A 23,674-nucleotide genomic window follows, 5' to 3' on the forward strand; every position below is an offset into this window, starting at 1 on the left:
CAAAGCACTTTAACAGTTATTAAAGCACTTAAAAAAAAATGAATTGCAAATATTTCATCGAAGTTAGCCGAACACATGCAAATCGTATGAAAGTAAAAAATGATAGGATACCGCGACACCGCACGAGTATCATACCTTTGTTAGTTGTATCAGGGGTTATTCTCATCTATCTTATATTATGCAGGGGGTACAGAATTATTCTAGGTGGAAAAGGAGGGGGGCGCGAAATACGAACGTTTGAGAACCGCTGAATTAGTCTTTTAGACAAGCTGCAAATGTTTAAGTTGTCACAGGGTGAGCGAAGAAGATCAAAATGATCTGAAGACTACATACATTTGTAACATAGGAGAATATTAGAGACTCTGAGAATGGAAAGTTTGCTATTTTATATGATTCTGTACAAGCAAGTAGCACAGTGACCACCGCTGCCCGTTTCACTTTATTGCAGGAGCAGCTCATCCAAAGAATACAGAGTGAGGATAAAAGTATGATGGAAATGGCTCAGAACTGGCCCGTCTCTACAAATGCGAAATGTCTGATTGCTTTTAAATGAGTTGCATGAAATTTTAGATGTCATGATGAGTGATGGTGAGTGACAGATACTTTGTCATTTATTCAGTGTGGAGAAGCAGCTTAATTCTTCTTATTTCAGGAGCTGTTTCAATATTGGATGGACTTCATCAGATATGATCAGATGATTGTGGGAAATGCAGAAGGGGAGTGGAAATGAATGAATAAGTAATGGTGAAAAAGTGAACACATTACAATTAAAACTAAAATATCATACCCAATCATTAATTCTTAGAGAGTTTGTCCATATTACTGGTGAGTTGCATCATCCTGGTTAATGTTTATTAACCCAGGAACAGAAATGATTCACTTTCTACTAATATTTGAATGAATGAATCATTTCGACCCTAGAATACAGTTGAACGTACAAACGTCAATAGAACATGTTGAATTTGTGAGTACAACTAGTTAAGCATGCTCTACTGGAATATCAATGGTGTTCAATGAAAACCTGCAACACAACTGGGCAGATCTGATCAAGTCTGACTGCCAACTATGAGTCTGGGACACAGACAGGCGGACATGTTGTTCTCAAACCACCACACGTTTATTATCCAATAATATATACAAGTATTTGGTCACTCAGACCCAGTCTCATGTGCACAAACCCCAAAGTCACAATCCTGGCCACAATATCCCTCTCTTCGGGCCGCTCCATTCTCCTCTCATGCCTTGTCCTGCCTCCACCCGACTCCAGCGCTGAATGAATGGAGACGGCCCCTTTTAAACAGTCCAAGGATGAACCCCAGGTGTTCCCAGCATTCCTCCTCTGGCCACGCCCTGGTGTGGCAGAAGTGCTGGGGTAACAGGTCCCCAAGGCATTGGGGCGCCTCCTGGCGGTGACCACGGGCCCCTACAGGGTGGAAGCTTCCATGCCCTGTACCCGTGGCCCCCAGAGCAACCAGGAAGGCAGCCCCCACGTGATCCAGGGTGGGCTCTGACCCTCTTTCGGTCCCTTACGGCGTCCCGGCCGGGTCGTTGCCCCTGGCATCCCTGACAGTATATATATATATATATATATATATATATATATATATATATATATATATATATATATATATATATATATATATATATATATATATATATAAAGAGATTGTTTGTTTCATGGGAATTGTTACATATGCATTATTTTCACTTTTATTTTAAAACTTTTGAAATAACAATATTATATTTCCGGCCAACGGATGTGGTTACATCTCTTTCTCGCAGGACATATAACGCTGCTCACGTTGTGAAGGGGGTGCGGCTGAACACACGCTAAGGCGATGCCATTGGATCATCTGCTGGCTTTCTGCTGCTGGTGAGCTGCCTGTTCTGCTTGTCTCACTGCCCGATCATTTCAAAGCCTGTACAGCAGCTGTCCTTTTGCCACTTCTCATCTCTGTCTCTCACGTTGTGAGGGGTGTGTGTAGGGGTTGGTGAGGGTTAGGTTGGAGAAGCATTCTGATCATCTGCAGGCTTTTTGCTGCTGGCGAGCTACATGTTTTGCTTGTCTTTTGCCGTTGTTTTAAGAACTGGGAGCACATGAAGCGTGTCTGCCAACAGCAATCCAACAACTGCTAGGTTAGATGTCCGTGGACTTGTTTTAAATGATGGCTCACTGCCTTGTCTCACGTGACTTTGTAAAAACAATACTTGTCCCTTATTTCCGTCCCTGGGTGTGGTTACATCTCTTTCTCAGGATGTATAATGCTGCTCGCGTTGTGAAGGGGGCGGCTCAACGCATGCTAAAAAGGTGCCGTCAGATCATCTGCAGTCGCACTGCTATATGTCTTCAGTGCTGTACTCCGCCCTCCCTCAATCGGACCTTAACATTCACTTAAAACAAAAAAAGGCTTCAACCTGGCTCTGATGCTACAATACTTTAGAATTTTACTGCTTTCATATTCTGTACCTTTCTCTGCATGTTTATCGCACCATCGTTTGTTTGAGCCTTTCGAATTCCACTGCTTTCATAATCTCTTATCTGCCTTCTTTTCTCTTTAGCACTTTTGGGTCTCTTTTCTCCACACTGCTGTTTCTTCTTTGCTTAGTCATTGACATTTCATCTAGATCGTATTGTCCTTATATGCTTTATTTGTGCGGAGAGCACAAGATCTGTGTGTGCTACGTGCCTTTACACGACTGAGTGGTCTTATTTGATATGTTTTGCATCTCGCGGGTCTTTTAAGTGTCTTCCGAGATCTTCCGAGAAGATCACTTCTCGTCGCCCTGCTTTTCCTTTCCAGGATTTTTTTATAATATATATATATATATATATATATATATATATATATATAAACAAACACCATTTTTCCATGCTTAATGGTATGAATTTCACAGGTCATGAAATGCAAAGTTTTGCGAAATGAGATAAATTCACCTTTCACTCTAATCACTGGCTCATCACTAACATTATTATAAACATAGCCTGGGCTCATTAAAAAAGTGTAATCGCAGACTGCAATACTTGTGAGGTCATTCATGTAATGCCCCAACATCGCAAAAATGCCCTCAACATCTGTCACATAACACCCATCGCGTTAGACTATAATTAATATTAGGTCCCCGTTACACTATAGTTAAGATTAGGGTTGTGTGAGGGTCATCTGAATCAAAGGGCATTTCGTGACTGATGTTGTGGGCATTACCTGACCCACATCATAGGTATTGTAGGCTGCAGTTAAACCCTTCTCGGGCTCAGATGATCACCTCATCCTCAACCACCCCGATGAAAAAAGGTACGTTTCAGGAAGAAATAGGATGTGTGTGTCAATTTGCACCAGTTCTTTATTTGATAATAATAATAATAATAAACAAGGAAAACAACTGCTTCATAATTATGGGCTTTGCCTGAGTTACTAAGAATCGCTTTACAAAAATCTGAGTGTACAAAGCGAGGAATTTAATAACTCATTTTCATCCAACAACAGACAATGAAGCCGAGAATTGATATATACAAAGTCCGTTCTGATCTTCAGATGTGTACTGCCAGCAGTAACATCTCATCATTTTTACAGTCCTGCTGAGTGTACCTCACTGCAGTGGGCGGGGCTGGATTCCAGTGGCATCCAATCCCAGGGTCATTCATTCTCAGGTTTGATTCTGTGTTCACCAGCTATGGTTCAATCAGCTTGACATGTTGTGTGTTCTTAGCTGTCTTCCCATGCTATCTTGAGCATTGTGGATCAAAAGGAAATCTCGAAAGATCAAAAAAAGTCAAAAAAGGAATGAAAGACCATTCCTTTGAAAGTGAAAGTTGTCGTAGCAAAGTATAGGTATGCCACCTTATTAAGCAAAATGTAATGAACGGAAACTGTCTTTAAAGAATGTTTGATAACTGATGTTGTTATTGAACTATTGTTTGCATTAATTTGGGTGATTTTTAAGTAAAAATGGAGAGCATTTACTTTTTAGATTTTCAAATCAGGAATGGGTTAGCTTTGCAAAGCAGGTGATGCATGTATTGTATTGGATGCTCCAACAATGATGGATGGATTAAAAGGCAGAATTCTACGTGACCATCTTCATCAAGCCCTTCCGTGAGAATCCTAAATCCAAAGAGGACTGTTTCATTTATGTTAGGTAGAATGCCCAGAGGGGACTGGGTGGTCTCATGGTCTGGAATCCCTACAGATTTAATTTTTTCTCCAGTCGTCTGGAGTTTTTTTGGTTTTTCTGTCCCCCCTGGCCACTGAACCTTACTCTTATTCGATGTTAATTAATGTTGATTTATTTTGTTTTATAATTGTGTCTTTCATTTTTCTATTCTTTATTATGTAAAGCACTTTAAGCTACTGTTTGTATGAAAATGTGCTATATACGTAAATAAATGCTGTTGTTGTTGTTGACAAAACATCAACTTGCCTTCCTGCTAGCCCTGCCAGACTGTAAGTTCAGGATACGTTGCAACACAAAAAGGAAGGTGACCGAATGGAGAGGAGTAGGACCACCAAGTGAAATGAAAAACAGATGTGACTCTAAAGCAAAGGTTAGGAATGCACTGATGATGAGAGGGCAATCGAGCCTGGACAGCACACATCCTTTGTGTCCACTTGTCAGTGTGAAACCCGGTTGACCCTCACTGTGGAGGGGTCTACAAAGAAGAGACTGAACAATGAGGATTTCCAAGGAGAAACAGAAAGGCTTTTGTATATTTGAGTAGGTATGGCAAAACCTACTGCCAATGCCAGGGTGACGTGGGCATGCAGTTAGCACCCCATCAGGCCAGATGATTTTGATGAGATTAACTAATGAAAAGGGCATAAATTTAAAATAGTTTTTTTGGGGCTGTTATTCCAGTGCTCTGGAAACTAACATTAATCAATAACATTTTGATATACTGTCAAATAGCAAACATATTTCACCTGGATTCATTATTAGGAGTTTGTTGTGAAAGGCACTATATCACATTGAGAATTTTCACACCCACATGCTTTTCTGGTCATACCATGCATCTGAAAAAGGAAAAAAGAGGACGTGCAGCCATTGTTTGCTTGTTTTCTTCTGTCTTCCCAATTAGACTGAGAGGCAATAGACATGGTAGAGAGGAGGACGAGCACACATGTTGTCTTCATCATCCAGTGCACGCAAGTTTTCTCCACTGTTTAATTCTTTTTTACATTTTCTCTCTGCAGAGAATAAAAAAAGAGAACAAAATTAGCAGGGGGGATAATTACTGCCTCCCATGTCTGCTAGCAGAACATTGCTGATGGATGGTCACATCACAAGGCCTTCCTGTGCTTCAGCTCTTTTGTATAGTCGTCACTGTCTGTTGTAGTAACGCTGTAAAGTCACTAGGTGGTGCTGATGGCACAGTAAAACTGTCTAAATCGATTCACCACATACCTGTAGTTTGACAAGTTTAACAAGAACATAAACTTGAGAAGCAAGAGGAGACCATTCAGTCCTTCAAGCCAATTTTGTTTGGATAATAACAGAGCTGTTCCAATATCTCATCAAAATCACCTGTTCAGGATCAGGGGGGCAAGGTGCTAAATATGAGAAGTCCAAAGGATCCCCCTAAAAAAGTCCAAAGGATCCCCCTAAAAAACTGAATTAGAATTATGAGGGTTCTTGAATATAATTGTTAAAAGTGTGCTATGGTATTGTTACTGGGTTTGTGAAGCAAACCTGTAGCAGCGGTTAGATGTCTGCCAGCTGTATGGTGGCTGGGTGGGGTTAAACACTACAGTTACAGGATGTCTCCATGGCAATAGGATGGGCAGGGCTAGACACTTGAGTGGCAGCAGGCTAGGAGAGGACAGACGCTTTGGGTGATGGCTTTGGTTTGGCCAGGACTACATCCATTCCTTTAGTCTTTTCTCTTTAAATGTGCTTATTTTTTTTGCTTTCTTTATGTTCTTTGTTTTATGTTTCTAAATATGTGTTGCCTTCTTTTGTTTCTATTTTCACATTCCTTAAGGAGTATTGTTTTATGATTGTGTAATTGCTTCGAATTTTATTTTAATTTGCTCTTTTGTTCTGAGTTTCTTGCACATTCAAACTAAGGAGATGGGACCACCTAACAGTGTAGCTAAAGGACCACCCTCAGTCTCATGTCTCAAGACTAATATTGAGGCGTTAGTGACTCAAATCCTGTTGTTTGCCTCTTTTAACATTTCCTTCTGCATCTTTTAATTCTTCTAATTTTAAATCATTATTTTCATTTCTGGTTTTACAATTTGGATTCTGGACTTGACTTTATTCTGTTTTCATTGACCTCTGAGGTAACCTCTAATTGCATTTTTGCTTTCCTTTCCTCTTTAGAATCTTCTGAATTATTTATTTCTTAAATTGTAAAAGATGATCATTTTTGTTATGTAGGCCATGGGTTTCAGGGTTCCCCTTTCCCTTTTTAAGATTGTATAGACTCCTACGGGTATCACAGACAACAAGCTTGCCCCCCAGAGTGTGTAGATCAGACCTACTTTGAACCTGTGAGGTCTACCAGTGATTTTTTTTAGGCTTTCAAGAGATCAAGGCTGCTTTTGAGATTTATGAGTTCATAACATTGAAAAGCCTTGTAAGGACTTGAAAAATCAATGGAGACTTTCATAGGAAACAAACAAATATAAGTCCCACCGATCCATTCATGTTTGACTTGGTCTCAGTGATGCCGATGTGGTCTATTTTGGAGGACTGCATGTCCTGAAGATGGTCGCCATGTTAATGAGGTGGCAGGATGTGGTACTTGATGGGTACGCATATAGTATAAGTGCAGCTGTGTATCCTGTTATGAAGAGGAGGAGAGGCCAGAGACACTAAAATCAGAATCATTGAATAGGCCTATAATGTTATCATCCTTTACTCCATATTAATGTTCTACCTCTCATAATAAGGGTTAGGCATTTATCTTTCAGAGGTTTTACAACTCAACAATGACTTATGTTGTCCAAATACAGTGGTTCTTGAAAGTTTGTGAACCCTTTAGAATTTTCTATATTTCTGCATAAATATGACCTAAAACATCATCAGATTTTCACTCAAGTCCTAAAAGTAGATAAAGAGAAACCAGTTAAACAAATGAGACAAAAATATTATACTTGGTCAGTTATTTATTAAGGAAAATGATCGAATATTACATATTTGTGAATGGCAAAAGTATGTGAAGCTTTGCTTTCAGTATCTGGTGTGACCCCCCAATAACTGCAACTAAACGTTTCCGGTAACTTTTGATCTTCCTGCGCACTGGCTTGGAGGAATTTTAGCCCATTCCTCCATAGAGAACAGCTTCAATTCGGGGATGTTGGTGGGTTTCCTCACATGAACTGCTCTCTTCAGGTCCTTCCACAACATTTAGATTGGATTAAGGTCAGGACTTTGACTTGGCCATTCCTAAACATTAACTTTACTCTTCTTTAACCATTCTTTGGTTGTGTGCTTAGGGTCGTTGTCCTGCTGCATGACCCACATTCTCTTGAGATTCAGTTCATGGACAGATGTCCTGATATTTTCCTTTAGAATTCTCTGATCTAATTCAGAATTCATTGTTCCATCAATGAAGGCAAGCCGTCCTGGCCCAGATGCATCAAAACAGGCCCAAACCATGATACTACCACCACCATGTTTCACAGATGGGATAAGGTTCTTATGCTGGAATGCAGTGTTTTCCTTTCTCCAAACATAACGCTTTTCATTTAAACCAAAAAGTTCTATTTTGGTCTCATCCGTCCACAAAACATTCTTCCAATAGCCTTCTGGTTTGTCCACATGATCTTTAGCAAACTGCAGACGAGCAGCAATGGTTTTTTTTGGAGAGCAGTGCCTTTCTCCTTGCAACCCTGCCATGCACACCATTGTTGTTCAGTGTTCTCCTGATGGTGGACTCATGAACATGAACATCAGCCAATGTGAGAGAGGCCTTCAGTTGCTTAGAAGTTACCCTGGGGTCCTTTGTGACCTCGCCGACTATTACACGTCTTGCTTTTGAAGTGATCTTTGTTGGTCGACCACTCCTGAGGAGGGTAACAATGGTCTTGAATGTCCTCCATTTGTACACAATCTGTCTGACTGTGGATTGGTGGAGTCCAAACTCTTTAGAGATGGTTTTGTAACCTTTTCCAGCCTGATGAGCATCAACAACTCTTTTTGTGAGGTCCTCAGAAATCTCCTTTGTTCGTGCCATGATACACTTCCACAAACATGTGTTGTGATGAGCAAACTTTGATAGATCCTGTTCTTTAAATAACACAGGGTGCCCACTCACACCTGATTGGCATCCCATTGATTGAAAGCACCGGACTCGAATTTCACCTTCAAACTAACTGATCATCCTAGAGGTTCACATACTTTTGCCACTCACAAATATGTAATATGCAATCATTTTCCTCATGACCAAGTATAATATTTTTGTCTCATTTGTTTAACTGGTTTCTCTTTATCTACTTTTAGGACTTGAGTGAAAATCTGATGATGTTTTAGGTCATATTTATGCAGAAATATAGAAAATTCTAAAGGGTTCACAAACTTTCAAGCACCACTGTATGTTATAGCATACAAAGTTGAAAACCTCTGTAACGTTTTTAGCAAAAAATACACTTTGAATGTCATTCTCATTTGCAGACCTGTTATAATAAGCTTCCAAAACACCAAAAACTGCAAGATTCAAAAACATCTTTACATAAAAAAATCTGAAATATAGAAAGTGGAAAACAGAGAAGGTGGAATGCAGTGGGGTCATCTAAGAGAAGACACACCCATCCCATTCAGTAGATAACAGCCTGTCTGTTGAATTGGAATGAAATTGAAAGAAGACATTAAAGAAAGTCGATGGGGAGCCACTGGAGCAGCAATGGATTAATGCGGCCATCTTTGAGGGAAGAAAGAAAAATGTTGCAAATCAGTATTGGGGTATGGAATACAGCATTTTAAATGCTGTACTTTAATTATAGCAATGAGAAGATGAATGCCTTTTTTTTACTTCTGTTTCTAAAAAATTTTGCATTATTTTCTGTTCTTCTCGGCAGGTCTACTAGGGTAGAGTTTAAAAGGTTTAGGAGTAGTGCAGGAATACCAAAGTAAGACCGCATTAGGACTTTTTGAGGGTTTTGACTGAGCTGGAACTTTGTATTCTATAGCTGGCTTTATGTTTATTTGATAAAATATTTTTGGGCACAGTTCGTTATGCTCAGACTATACAAACCACTAGCAAGACCACATTTGGAGTTCTGTGTGCAGTGCTGGGGCCTCGTGCATAACACCATGCATAGAATTCACACTAAAACATGGCATAAGGACAAAAGTGGAAATGTGTCTACTCACAAAAAAATCAAGATGCATAAATCTGTGTGTTCGCCTACTTCCACGTTCTTCCGCTCCATAAATCCCGGTCAGTGTGAAAAGTAACAGACGTGCACGCGCCTGCTGCCGCACCCGAACTCCTCCCAGAATTACACCTCTTTGAATATGCAAATCAATATAAATAGCCCTTAAGCTCAGCGTTCTGTGAAAAGGCAATGGCAAAGTACCTGGGAAAGTAGAAGAATTTCAGCGAATAGCAAGTGGAGGCAAAGAAAAATGTACTATTTGTTGATTTAAACAGTGGGATAAACAACAAAAGGAAGTTGATCGAGTGACATAGCGTGTCGGAGAAACTCGGAAGCTCACGTTCACAATGTCGCAAAGTGCCTGAAATAAAAAAGAAGTTGTCATGAGTTGTAGCCCACCGTCTGAGTGTCATATGAAAGCTTATTAGGGTACAGCGAAAAAAAAAGGCACACAGTGGGAAAAAAGCACGAAATGTCAACTTTAATCTCGAAATTTCCACTTTAATCACGTAGTTTATTTTGTCATTAAAATAGAACATCATAAACTTCATCTTAAAATCATTTAATTTACTAGTTTCTCAAATCCCATCATAACTAAAGTAGCACGTTAAATGATTTGTTTTGTATTTGATCTTCTATGTGCTCTGTGTGTGTGAATCACTACCTGCTCCTTAAATGGGCTTTCTCTTCCTCCGACAGGACGCAGAATCCATTACATTCGTAATATTACAGCTCTCTGAATTATTAAAATACTGAGATGTATACTTGATATCATTTTCATGATGATAGGAGTTAAAGCATGTTATTAAACATGGGAACACGATGGCGCAGTAATTATTCATGTCTCATGCAAGATGCTTGCTGCGCTGTGTGCGACCTTCGATGAAATACTTTATTGTGGCAGTACTGTCTCTTTCAAACGTACTAACCTCCAATTCCTGTCCTTCCTTTTCTTCCTCCAAATACCCAATCACCACACAATCAGCTCTGTAATAGACGTTAAGCCATCTGTAAGCTTAGAACGCTGATTCTTCAAAACTTTTAAGGAACATTGAAATATCTTTGTAGTACGTGCTTAATTATTTTATCCTTCCAGTGTCGCGCCAGCACAAGCAAGAATACAGCACGAGGCAGGAACAATTTGTGAACGGAGCATCATCTCCTCGCTAGCACAGTGACACCGTGTCCATACATGTTTAATTATTAACAATATAGATTGTTCAAATGAAGTTAAAGTTTTATCTGTATAATATAATAATCATATTTTGCTGCATTTCATCTTAAAAATGATATCGTCATCATATGTAAATACGCGCTTTATAAAGTGGCTCAGGTTGTGCAATATTATAACTGTATCGCAAGTTTACAGTGAGATGGTTGTACTTATAAGTACAGACAGTTCTACAAGAAGCACTTGATGGAGTGATGGAGTGTGTTTGGAGTTCTTGGGATGAAACTGTTTATGAACCGCGAGGTCCGTACAGGAAAGGCTCTGAAGTGTTTGCCATATGAGAGCAGTTCAATAGACAGCATAGCTGAGGCAGCATGTGCTTGATGCTGTATACTGATAATTCTCTTTACGATCAGCTTATTGTAGAGCTGTGATTCCACACTCAGATACAGTGATATAAATACTCTGAGTGGTGCAGTGAGAGTAATATGGAAAAAGATGATCCAGTGTTGCGACCCCTAACCAGAGCAGCTGAAAGAAGAAGAAGAAGAAGGTGAAGTGAGAGTAACAACGCTAAAGCAGCTGTGGTGTTTAGAATAGTTTGACCATTCTGTGGACCATTATATTGTTACACGTTAATTACAATCAGATGCATTAAACTAATAAAAAATATGTGGTTAATTTCAATGCATGTATAAAGCCGCATCAGGGATGTGGATCTAAAAAAGAAAGGGAACCACACTGGAACAGTAGCACTGCTTTGACGCTGGGTGCCACCACTTTGCAAAACCGAGCGGTGAACTTGCATACTCCAGGATTTTAGCTATCATGAAAGTGTGTGTGGCTTTACGCCAAGTTTAAGTTTTATACATCACGATTTGAGTGTGGAAACGGGCTTACACAACATTTTTGTGCGTACGCACAATTTATACATGTGGTCCCTGGTCTCCACAGTACAAGAAAGACATAGCAGCACCTGAAGCTGTACAAATGAGAGCAACCAAAGGTGAATCCCAGAACTTAAGGGGATGTCTTACTGTGAAAGACACAGAGAATGAAACCTGAATAGTCTCGAGCAGAGGAGACTGTGTGGGGACCTCATCCAGGTATTTAAAATCCTCATAGGCATTAATAAAGTAGATGCAGAAGAATTCTTTTAACTTAAGGGTGAATTGCATACTCGAGGACATCAGTGGAAATGAAGGGGAAGCACCTGTACATATAGATCTGAAGCCAGGAAGCACCTCTTTACACAAATAGTTTTGGAATTCTGGAACAAACTACCGAGACATGGAGTTGAAACAGAAACCTGGTCAACCTTTAAGAAGAATCTGCATGAGATATTGGGACAGCTTAGCTATTGGCTAAACAAATGGGCTTGATGGACTGAATGGTCTCCTTATGAATGTTCTTATGTTCTGTGGTGGGGTGGAGGTGGTGCAAAGAGCTGCCCTCATCACAATCATTATTTTCTAGTCTATTCTATTGGCCTGTAGATGATATGGCGGTACAGGCGTTACCAATTTTCCCTCATAGCATCAGGTGTTTGGGTTCCAACCTAGAGTCCCTTGTGTTCCCTTGTGCCCATGAGATGTCTTTTTCTTCTAGTTGCTATCCTTTATCTCATAGTCACAATGGTTTAACTGATGGTGAGCTCTAATATGTTCCTCGTTCATAGGTGAGTTTTCGATGTGTGCCCTGAGGTGGACTAACATTATGTCCAGGATTTTTTTCTTGATCTGCCCACAAGCTTTAAGTAGAGTAATGGATGGATATTAAATTTGGAATAAGCAATATGGATGAATGTGATGTACAATACAATCCGTGCTGAACGCCCATCTTCATAGCAGACAATCAGCAGGCAACAGAGATGTGTAACACGAGCAGAGGGGATAAATACAGCTTATGAATACAGCAGGCTGAATCTCAGAGCCACAGCAACCACCATCGCGTTCACACCAAGCAGATTTCCTCCTGTTGAAAAAGAAAATGTCAACATGATTAATTAGGTCGTGTGGATGCTGGTTCAATTTCCACCCTTGACCTAGAGTAAGTACCTTACTTGAGGCCAACACGTCACTTTGGGTAAAAGGTACTGGTCAAATCTATGCTAATGAATTAAAAGAGGAAACCATTATTAGAGAATATATACTCTAAAATGAAATTTCAAAATCTGGGAGGGAAAAGGAGAGGAGCAGCTGAAGAAAATCATTGGAAATAAAATCACAATTTTAGGTTGAAATAAAAGCATTTTTCTTTGAGCTTAGTAACAATTACAGGGTGCCATGTAAAACAAATATTATATGTCTATGTGTTTGCTGGCTGATTCTTAAGCTGACATCTTGATGACCTTAAACCTTTGCTTCACTAGGACACCAGCTACACAAATCAAGCCAGGTTAACCTCCACCCATCGGTCTATTCATTTATTAGCAAATCTGCTAATTACAGTTCAGAACTGTGTAGCCAAGAGCCTATCCTGGCAGTGCCAGGGGGCACACTAGACCTGATTTACTTACTCAAACACACAGACCAGGCCAATTTAGACAGACCATTTAATCTGACCTGTACATGTTTGTGATGCGAGAGGAAAGCTGGAAAACATGGAGAGCACCAAGAAAAGGAACAGGGAGAACATGCAAACTCCACAAAGTCCGTCATAATGCTGCCATGGTAAGTAAATAACCCCAGAAAAATCCACAAATTCGGAAAGAAGTGCAAGTTCTGCACTCCGACATTCAGGCTTTAGAGTCGGAGGGTGCACATCAAGCTATCATCAGCCATTATGCTTTTCCTCAACCCTTTCACAAATGTAAATAGAATTTAATATTCTCTTATGAACTTAATCCGATTTATGGAAGTGTTGGACGTGAGCCTATGCCAACGGCACTGGGCACAAGGCAAAAATCAACCAGTCCATCGCAGAGTTCTACTCATGTACAAAACTACATTGAATTACATTGAAAACCCCATTTAACTAACATACACACACACAGATACATTTAGAAACCTACACAGACACATGGGGAGAGCATGCAAGTACCACACCAAGATGAAGCAGGTCGGGGATTTCAACCCCAGATGCAGTGGTAACCATCTGTGCTAACATTCTACCCTGTTACTAATTATTATGGGTACAATGGGATATAGATGGATGGATGGATGGATGGATGGAGGGATGTACAAATAAGTAGAGTTACCTGGAATAAGATTCAAACTTTGAATAGTTAAGACAGCAACTGCACTAACAATTGTGCCACAATATTAAAATGAAAAACCAGCAGAAGCCAAGACAGGATCACCACAACCAAGTGCAAGTTTTAGTGAATGTCCACAGATCAGACAGTGCACCCAAATTTTAAATATTATATAGGACCTTTTCTATAAAGTTTACCGCCATAAGGCATTTAACAAAACCAGTTGTTACCTTCATTATGTCAACATGAGGGCAGGTAGGTTAAGAGACTCCCTCACAGTCTGAACCAGCGTAAGCAGTCAGGACACAGTAGCAAGCTGGTGCATGGTCACCTCAAACTGTGTGCTGTACAATGTCCAGCACCCCTAGTGCCTCCATTCCATGCTTATCCTCCAATCACATAGGCTTCATCTGCATAAGCCACTCCCACTCCTCTAAATTGTGCTGGGCTCAGCTAAATTCACGGGTCTCCTGAGTCCCACCACAAATGTCACACTTTGGCCACAGCTCTCTCCCTCTGGCTTCAGAGTCTTTCCATTGCATTGATGTGTTTTGTGTTTTAAGTGTATGTTATGTTTTAAAAACATACAGTATGTTTGGGTTTTCTTTCTTAGTGTTCATATTTCCTGTATCTGTTCAGAATATTGGTTTAGTTATTTCTTTGCCTTATTTTTCTTGTGCTCTGTATATAGAGTGAAAGGGGACTCTAGCTGTTGGACCTCCACTCGCCTTCTCTAGTACCTTCAACACCATCCAACCTCTGTTTCTTAGCGACAAGCTAAAAGAGATGGGAGTAGCTTCACACCTAATGGCATGGATCGTGGACTATCTTACAGACAGACCTCAGTATGTGCGTCTTGGGAACTGCAGGTCTGACATTGTGGTCAGCAGCACAGGAGCGCCGCAGGGGACTGTACTTTCTCCGGTCCTGTTCAGCCAACATACATCAGACTTTCAATACATCTCGGACTCCTGACACGTGCAAAAGTTCACTGACGACACTGCTATGGTGGGCAGCATCAGGAGTGGGCAGGAGGAGGAGTATAGGAACCTAATCAAGGACTTTGCCCAGAGGGGACTGGGCAATCTCATGGTCTGGAATCCCTGCAGATTTTATTTTTTTTCTCCAGCCGTCTGGAGTTTTTTTTTGTTTTTTCTGTCCACCCTGGCCATTGGACCTTACTTATTCTATGTTAATTAATGTTGACTTATTTTATTTTTTACTGTGTCTTTTATTTTTCTATTCTTCATTTTGTAAAGCATTTTGAGCTACATATTTTGTATGAAAATGTTCTATATAAATAAATGTTGTTGTTGTTGTTGTTGTTAAATGGTGCGACTCAAACCATCTACACCTGAACACCAGCAAAACCAAGGAGCTGGTGGTGGATTTTAGGAGGCCCAGGCCCCTCATGGACCCCGTGATTACCAGAGGTGACTGTGCAGAGGGTACAGACCTATAAATACCTGGGAGTGCATCTGGATAATAAATTGGACTGGACTGCCAATACTGATGCTCTGTGTAAGAGAGGGCAGAGCCGACTATACTTCTTAGAAGGCTGGCGTCCTTCAACATCTGCAATAAGATGCTGCAGATGTTCTATCAGACGGTTGTGGCGAGCGCCCTCTTCTACTGGTGGTGTGCTGGGGAGGCAGCATAAAGAAGAGGGACGCCTCACGCCTGGACAACCTGGTGAGGAAGGCAGGCTCTATTGTAGGCACGGAGCTGGACAGTTTGACATCCGTGGCAGAGCGACGGGCGCTGAGCAGACTCCTGTCAATCATGGAGAATCCACTGCATCTACTGAACAGGATCATCTCTAGACAGAGGAGCAGCTTCAGAGACAGACTGAGGAGACCCCACACTATGGAACTCTTCAGTTCCACCCGGGGGGTTAAACATTAACATTATACAAAGTTATTGTCTGTTTTTACCTGCATTTTTATTACTCTTTAGTTTAATATCGTTTTTTGTTTTTTTGATCAGTATGCTGCTGCTGGATTATGTGAATTTCCCCTTGGGATTAATAAAGTATCTATCTATCTATCTATCTATCTATCTATCTATCTATCTATCTATCTATCTATCTATCTATCTATCTATCTATCTAAGGCCTAAGCTGCATCAACTCTAGGGCTGAGGCATTAGTTCTTGCTCATGTTGTGTGGTTCTCTCATTCTTAAATATCTGAAATTTCAAATTATGGATTTGTAATTGTCAAATAATCATTTAATGGACATTGGGCTCTTTTAAAGTTCAGAAAAGTGTTTAGACCTCACTTCTAATTATCAGATTTGATGATTTCAGCTGCACTCTTTGCTAATAGGGGCTGAAAATCAGGTGCGAAGCTCTGAAATCCTCATAGGCAAACAATGACAGTTGAATGGTGGGTACTGAAGAGCGCAGTGACATTCAGCATGGCACTGTCATAGGATGGCACCTTTTCACCAAGTCAGGCTATCAAATGTCTGTCCTGCTGGAGCTGCTCCATGTCAATTGAAAGTGCACTGTGAAATGGAGCAACAACAAGGTCAGACATGAAGTGGCAGACCACGTAAGCTCATAGAACAGGACCAATATGTGCTAAAGCGCAAATAAATCTGACGTCCTCAGTGGTAGACCTCACTAGCAAGTTCTAAACTGTCTCTGGAAGCAACATCAGCACAAGAACCATTCATCAGGAGTTTCAAGAAGTGGATGTCCATGGCCAAGCAATGTTAAGCATTGACTACAGTGTTGTAAAACACATAGCCATTGGACCGCGGAGTGACAGAAACAAGTTCTCTAGAGAGATGAATCACTCAGGTGTCACAAGAGCAATACCTGCCCAAAGTCATATGGCAAATTATAAAATTTAGTAGAGAAGAACTAATGGGGCTAGGGCTGCTAGTTATATTTGAGTGAGGTCCCTTAATTCAATGTAGCGTAATCTTAAAGCTACAGCATACAGCAGCATTCGAGAGGATTGTGTGCTTGTGATACTCCTATGTCATGGCGCAATTGCAAAATGGTGGAAGCGGTTTTTCATTTGGACAGTGGCACCTCAGGTTGGTAGTGCAGGTAGTAGCAAGAGCTTGAGCTGAAACAGAGAAGTTATTAAGGGAATTGGCTAATTAAGCACGCATGTGTGATTGCAAGATCAGCGCAGCCATCCCTCATTAGTAGCTCTGGATGTTGGTAAGTGCAGCTCCTACACTACCATATAGAAGGACTTTGTGAAAGAAAGAAAATGGAAGATAGAGTGAATCAGAAAGAGAAAAAGACAGAGAGACAAAGACAGTGTGCTTGGAAGTGAGGGCCGATCAAGTGAAAGTATTCAAGGGTGCCGGTCCAGGGAGACGGGTCAATCCTGCTGGGCAACAGTTTGGAGCAGCAGAGACTGAGGGCTTGAAATGACTGACAGAGGTGATAGGGAAAGAAAGCCAGGCTGGTGAGGACTTTTAGCAGGTGCTGGCAAGAGGTGGCTGTTGAGAGAGCTGAGAAGACTCAGTTCAGTGGCATTTCATTTCTCACTGAGTGAGAGCAGAGTAGGCAGGAGGTTCACTAGAGTGAAGAGCTGTGTGATCGTGAATTATGTATGGCTTTTAATAATATTGCTTTAATTATTGGATTCACCTTAGGGCCTTATTTTTATGGAAGTATTTATTTACCGAAGACATTTTATAATTACACTCTGACACTTTTGTTTTATTGTACATGCACTTTTGTACTTTTTGCACAAGAATTTGTTGTCATCTCCTCGCTTGTCCTAGTCCATCCCAGTTCCTGACTTCTAGATATAGATATTGGTTTCCATTGGCTGCTGACATGGGGCATCACAGTGATACCAATAACTTTGGGTAAGACACTTTACTGGCTAAAGTGGTCCATTCATAAAAGGTAAGGAAGAACTGGCCTGCACAGATCCACGGCCACAACCCCATCAGACACCTATGGGATGAACTCAAAGGCTGATTGCCAGCTTACCTTATCATTAAACAACAGAGCCAGACCTCACAATCATTTGAGTGGAAGCAAATTCCCATTACCATTTTTTTAAATCCAGTGGAAACAAGAGTGCAGTCTGTGATAGCAGCAAAGCAAGGATTAGCTCCATATTAATGCTTAAGGGTTTGAAATGAGATGGTCACCAAACACATTGGGGTGTGATGTGCACGGTGTCCATGTACTTCTGGTCATGTATTGTGTGATTGTTTCTTTAGATTCAGGACATAATTATGGACATTTTTTTTCAGTTCCTTATATATACACTTCCACGCCTTTTCCATCCTTTTTTCTTGCCATCATTCTGGTAGAGGTTGATCTTGGTTTCATCTGTCCAAAGAATGTTTTTCCAGAACTGTGCTGCCATTTTTAGATGTTCTTTAGCAAAGTACAATCTAGCCTTTCTATTCTTGAGGCTTATGAGTGGCTTGCACCTTGCAGTGCACCCTCTGTATTTACTTTCATGCAGTCTTCTCTTTATGGTAGACTAGGATATCGATACGCCGACCCCCAGGAGAGTGTTGTTCACTTGGCTGGCTGTTGTGAAGGGGTTTCTCTTCACCATGGAAATGATTCTGCGATCATCCACCACTGTTGTTGAGTGGCTGGGGTGGGAGTGCCAAGGTCCAGGGCTCCCAAGGGACAGGGGCGCCCCCTGGTGGTGACCACGGGCCCCTACAGGGTAGAGCTTGAAAGCTCTGTACCCGTGGCCCCCAAAGGAACCAGGGCGGTCACCCCCACGTGGTCTGAGGTGGGCGTAAGCCCTCTTCTGGTCTTCCTGAGCATCCCGGCTGGGTCGCCACCCCAGTCATCTCCGACAAAAAATATATATATATATATAGAGTGCTAAGGGTTGTGTCCTTCTGTCACATGATCAAAACCACTGGGGCTGCAACCTTGCTCTTGGTCTTAAACAATAGCTTATGATGTGATACGTGCTGGTGAATCAAAAAACTGAGCAGCATTAACCTCTGCCAAGTTATCAGGGCTTATGTCTTTCTTAAGGCAAACTACTCAAGAGGGTGACCTGGCAGAAAGGAAAAGAACAGCAGCAACATCTGCCAAGTAGGAATTGTATTGCTAAGGTCACTCATAGAAAGAAGATGCTAAGATAGAGCAGTGCCATCTGCTGAGCATCAAGAACAGAATATAGACCACATGCACAAACTGACCTGTGCGTATGTCGTCACACCAAATTAATTGTTCTAATCACAAAGTACAGTGCTACACACTGAGAAGGTATGGATAAGAACTCCAGAGGTGACATCATCAAGCCAAACACAGGACTGAGCAGCTGGCTAATTCTGTGGCTCATGTTCCACGGTACAGAATGCAAGAACAAAAATGACTGAGAAATGTATGCTGACAAACAAAGAGATCTTCAGATACTCACAACTTCTGCCCATATGAAAACATTGTTTTTACATCTTTACATTAATGGTTTTGAAGAGGGCTACTTACAAAAGTTAGGTTGGCCAGGTGCTCACTGCAGGTTGGGATGTTTTCATACTAAAACGAAAAGAATGTGAAGCCCAAATGGAAGTTTTCAGCCTGCTGTATATGAATCACGTTTTGTTTGCGTGTAAGATGTCTGTGTGTTTCCCAGTTATAATTATCATTATATAATTAGTAAGACACTCAGTTTTGTTTCTTTGGGTCTGGGGTTTGTCAGTTCCCATCTCCATTTCTAAAATCTGTAAGTTTGACCACTGTTTAATAGTTCAGGGTCAGGCATATTTCATTCTTCAGTTTTAATCATATAGCCTGGTTCAAGTTTATTTTTGTTTATTTAATCATTTTGTTATTAATTCTGTTTTTGGTTTTGTTTTGCATTTCTGTTTTTGTAATATTGATCTTATTAAATCCTCTTCAGCATTGCTTGGAATTCAGGAACAGTGCCTCTGGATTGGCAGACTGGGATGGTGGTCCCCACCAGAAGGTGTGTTCCAACTTTAGAGGATCACACTCCTCAGCCTCCCTGGTAAGGCCTATGCCAGGGTTCTGGAAAGAAGGATCTGACTGTTGGTTGAGTTTCAGATTCAAGAGGAACAATGCGGACTTCATCTCGGATATTAAACACTGGGCCATATTTTTACACTAATGAGGATTCTGGAGGGTTCATGGAAGTATGACCAACCAGTCTACATGTGTTTTGTTGATTTGGAAAAGGCATGCAACTGCATCCCTCGGGGTGTCCTGTTGGGATGGCTTTGGGTGAATGGGGTCTCGGGCCTGAGGTTGTAGGCTACTTGGTTTTTGTACAACTGCTGTGAAAGCTTGACTTGTAATTCTAGCAGTAAGTCAAACTCACTCTCGGTGTGTGGGTCACTTCCAGTGCTGCATTTGTTTCCAATTATGTTCATAATTTTTATGGACAGAATTTTTAGGTGCCACCAAGGAATGGAGAGTGTCCAGTTCATTGACCTCAGGATTGCATCTCTGCATTTTGCAGATGATGTTGTCATGTTGGATTCATTGAGCTGTGACTATGGATGTGCAGTTGGAGGGTTTTGCAGCTGAGTGTGAAGCAGACACCTCCAAGTCTGAAGTTAAGGTTCTCAGCTGGAAAAGGGTGGAGTGATCTCTTCAGATTGCAGACAACTCAATCAGAGATGTTTAAGTATTACAGGGTCTTGTTCATGAGTGAGTGATGAAGGGAATGGAGGATGTGGCATTAGAGTGGCATTAGCAGTCATGCAGGAATTGTACCGGTCGATCATGCTGAAGAGAGAGCTGAGCTGAAAGGCAAAGCTCTTGATTTACCTGGTCAATCTACATTCCTGTCCTCAGCTATGATCATGAACCATGGATAGTCCATCCATCCATTTTCCAACCCGCTGAATCCTAACTACAGGGTCACGGGGGTCTGCTGGAGCCAATCCCAGCCAACACAGGGCACAAGGCAGGAACCAATCCCGGGCAGGGTGCCAACCCACCGCAGGACACACACAAACACACACTAGGGCCAATTTAGAATCGCCAATCCACCTAACCTGCATTTCTTTGGACTGTGGGAGGAAACCCACGCAGACACAGGGAGAACATGCAAACTCCACGCAGGGAGGACCCGGGAAGCGAACCCGGGTCTCCTAACTGCGAGGCAGCAGCGCTACCACTGCGCCACCGTGCCGCCCACCATGGATAGTGACTGAAAGAAATAGATTACAAATACAGTGGCAGAAATGAGCTTCCTTCGCAGGGTGTCTGGGCTCAGTCTTAGATAAGCACAGACATTCAAAAAGACCTCAGAGTAGAACCTCTGCTGTTCCGCATTGAAAGGAACCAGTTGAGGTGGTTCAAACCTCTGATTAGGATGCCTCCCTGTGGAGGAGTTTCAAGCATGTCCAATTGGAAGGAGACCTCAAAGCGGACCCAGGACATGCTGAAGAAATTATAACTCTCTGCTGGCCTGGGAAAGTTTTGGCTTGACCCTGGAGGAGTTGGAGGAGATGATGGAAAAAAAATGAACATCTGAGAATCTTTGGTAAGACTGCTACCCCCTGACCCAGCTCAGATAAGTGCCAGAAAATTGATGGAAGGATGGATGGATGGATGGTTTTCTTTGATAGTGTTCTTATCAGTTCTTTTGCTAATAGTTGACTTGCTGAGTTTCCATGTAGCGTTTTTCTCCCTGTCTCCCTTCCAGTGGGGCCCAAGGAGGTGGGGCTACCTAATTAGCCTTACCTAATTACCTAATCACCTAATTCCTGCCCCAGCACTATTTAAACTGAACCTTAAAGAGCAGTCCACAGCTTCACCAATGTGTCACTTTTTAGATTCATGTTAACACAATCATATTTTTGGATTGGAGCTTCTGGATTTTTGAAACAAAAATCCATTTTTGCTCTGTTACGTCTCTCTTGCTCCTTTTAAATTTCCAATACATATCTAATTATGAAAGGAGCTTTGGTTTATGTGTCGGTTTAATGATTTTTCATCTTCTTCAGTTTTTCTTGACATGCTTTAATGTTTGCCTGCTAAAAGCTTTAGCCCTATTTTGGGTCAGTGCAGGCCAGTAAGTCAGACTTTTTAATATGGGGCTAGGTAACCTGGGAATGAGGCCTATCCAGTAGGCCCTGACAAGAATTTAGGAAAGGTTTGGTCTTTTCACGTTTTGTTTGAGTCCTCCTTCTGTTTTGCTCTTTGCTCTAAATATAAAAGTTAGTTTTGAAATTACAGCTTTTATTCAATTTTATGGCACTAGACATTCAAAGGAACAAATGTAAATACTGCTTCTCACCTTAGTGTTGCCCTCTCCCTTTTAATACTCCTAATGGAGAATGTGCTCCTGGACTCTTCAAACTCACATTTGGCTGAGAAGCCCAAGTCTACTCACTGACCACTTCTGCTAACACCAACACCTATGGCAGGGGTGGTGAACTCCAAACCTTGAGTGCCACAGTGGCTGCAAGTTTTCATTCTTACCATCTTCTTAATTAGTGACCAGTTTTTGCTGCTGATTACTTCTTTTAATTAATGTGACTCGGGCCCCATAGTTGTTTCTTTTTCTTTAATTTGCAGCCAAACAATAATGAAACATAAAACAAGCCACCACACGGCCAGCTCCCCTGTGCCCATTACACAATAGATAGATAGATAGATAGATAGATAGATAGATAGATAGATAGATAGATAGATAGATAGATAGATAGATAGATAGATAGATAGATAGATAGATATCTGAAATTTAAAGAGAGGTGATGGTCTTGGTAAGGTTGATCTCTCAGGTCACCAAAACATTTTGACATTGGCGCTCTTAGAAAGAACAGAAAAACAACAGTTTTCGAAATATGTGCTGTGGCAGAACGAGAGCTGCAACAAGCCATGAAATTAAATAACGGGTTTAATGAACAGCAAGAATTGGCTTCTCATTAAGAAAGTGATTGGAGTTTGAAGCCCCAGTTTAGCTGCTCATCTGTTAGCTCGTCTCACATCTCATTTCTGCTTGGCTGTCATTTAATGAAGAAACTGAACTGAACTCTTCTAACAGGGCTATTAAAGCGATGAAGAAAAAGTTAATCAGCAGTGAAAACTGATCACTGATTAGGAAAAGAGTGAGAATGGAAACCTGCAGCCACTGCGGCCCTCCGGGCCTGGAGGTCGACACCCCTGAAGTATGGCTAGTGTTCTTGACTCCTGGATGGTGGTGTTATGTACTTGTGTGTATTTGAAGTGTGTTGGGTTAACCCCTTACCATTGAAGACGTTCAAATGAATGGTTTCTGTCTTCACTGGATCTCTGTAGGTCGAGACTTTGCACTCATATTTTCCGCTGTCTGCTTTTGTTACTTTTTCCAGTACCAATGACATATTTCCATTTGTCATTTCAGTTTGGAAGACTTTTACTCTTCCTTTGAATTGCTCATCTTGGGTTTTAAGGTCAACACTGGTAGTATTAGCTAGATAAACCATCCTTCCTTCCAGTGACCATTCAGCTTGGATGATCTTTGCTCCACCACTCGAGGAGAACTTAAACATCAATAACACATTTGATCCAGTGGTCGCATTTACATTGGGCTCCACGGTGGACATCAAACCTAAGATTAACAACAAGAAAAGATGAACAAATTAATAAATAATTAGATGGCTCAATGACTTTTATTAATTATACATTTTATTTATATAGCATCACTCCTATTCTTAAAGTGCTTTTCGACACTCATTGGATGAAAAAAACGTTGGCGAGCCTGTCCCGAAAAAAAATGGGGAATGAGTGGGAAGAATTATAGGACGTAGAAATCAACCTTCCAAGAAATTAGCCAGTCAGTTACGTCACATTGCTGCCTATCTTCTCATTTCTGGTAAATCATCTTGCAGTAGAAAGAAAAATCAAAAGGGCACAAGCAGGCAAGGAAATTCTCAAAGATCCAAAAGTTCCAATACCCACTGGAGCTGCCCAAATTTTGGAGATGACTAAAAGGAGAAGAAGGATAGAGAGGGAAGAAACACCGTTGAGATGTCGTGATGCTCTACACATCCTGATTAAGATAAGATAAGCGGTTCT

General features: G+C 41.2%; 1 protein-coding gene across 3 annotated transcripts in view; it reads right to left on the reverse strand.

Annotated features, from left to right (window-relative positions):
- Positions 1-4,817: 4,817 nt before the first annotated feature.
- LOC120515200 (V-set domain-containing T-cell activation inhibitor 1-like) overlaps positions 4,818-23,674 on the reverse strand; it is a 62,265-nt gene continuing 43,408 nt past the window's right edge. For 2 of the 3 annotated variants that reach the window (XM_039735964.1, XM_039735957.1), the window contains exons 3-4: positions 22,866-23,207; positions 4,818-5,183 (exon numbers count right to left, since the gene is read on the reverse strand). In XM_039735964.1, coding sequence (XP_039591898.1) covers positions 5,071-5,183; positions 22,866-23,207 — 455 coding nt within the window. In that variant the 3' untranslated portion in view covers positions 4,818-5,070. Of the gene's footprint in view, positions 5,184-11,212; positions 12,466-22,865; positions 23,208-23,674 lie in introns of those variants that run through there. The other variant, XM_039735973.1, reaches the window with a different exon arrangement.

Source organism: Polypterus senegalus, chromosome 1 (genome assembly GCF_016835505.1).
Source record: "Polypterus senegalus isolate Bchr_013 chromosome 1, ASM1683550v1, whole genome shotgun sequence".
Classification (NCBI taxonomy): Eukaryota; Metazoa; Chordata; class Cladistia; order Polypteriformes; family Polypteridae; genus Polypterus; species Polypterus senegalus.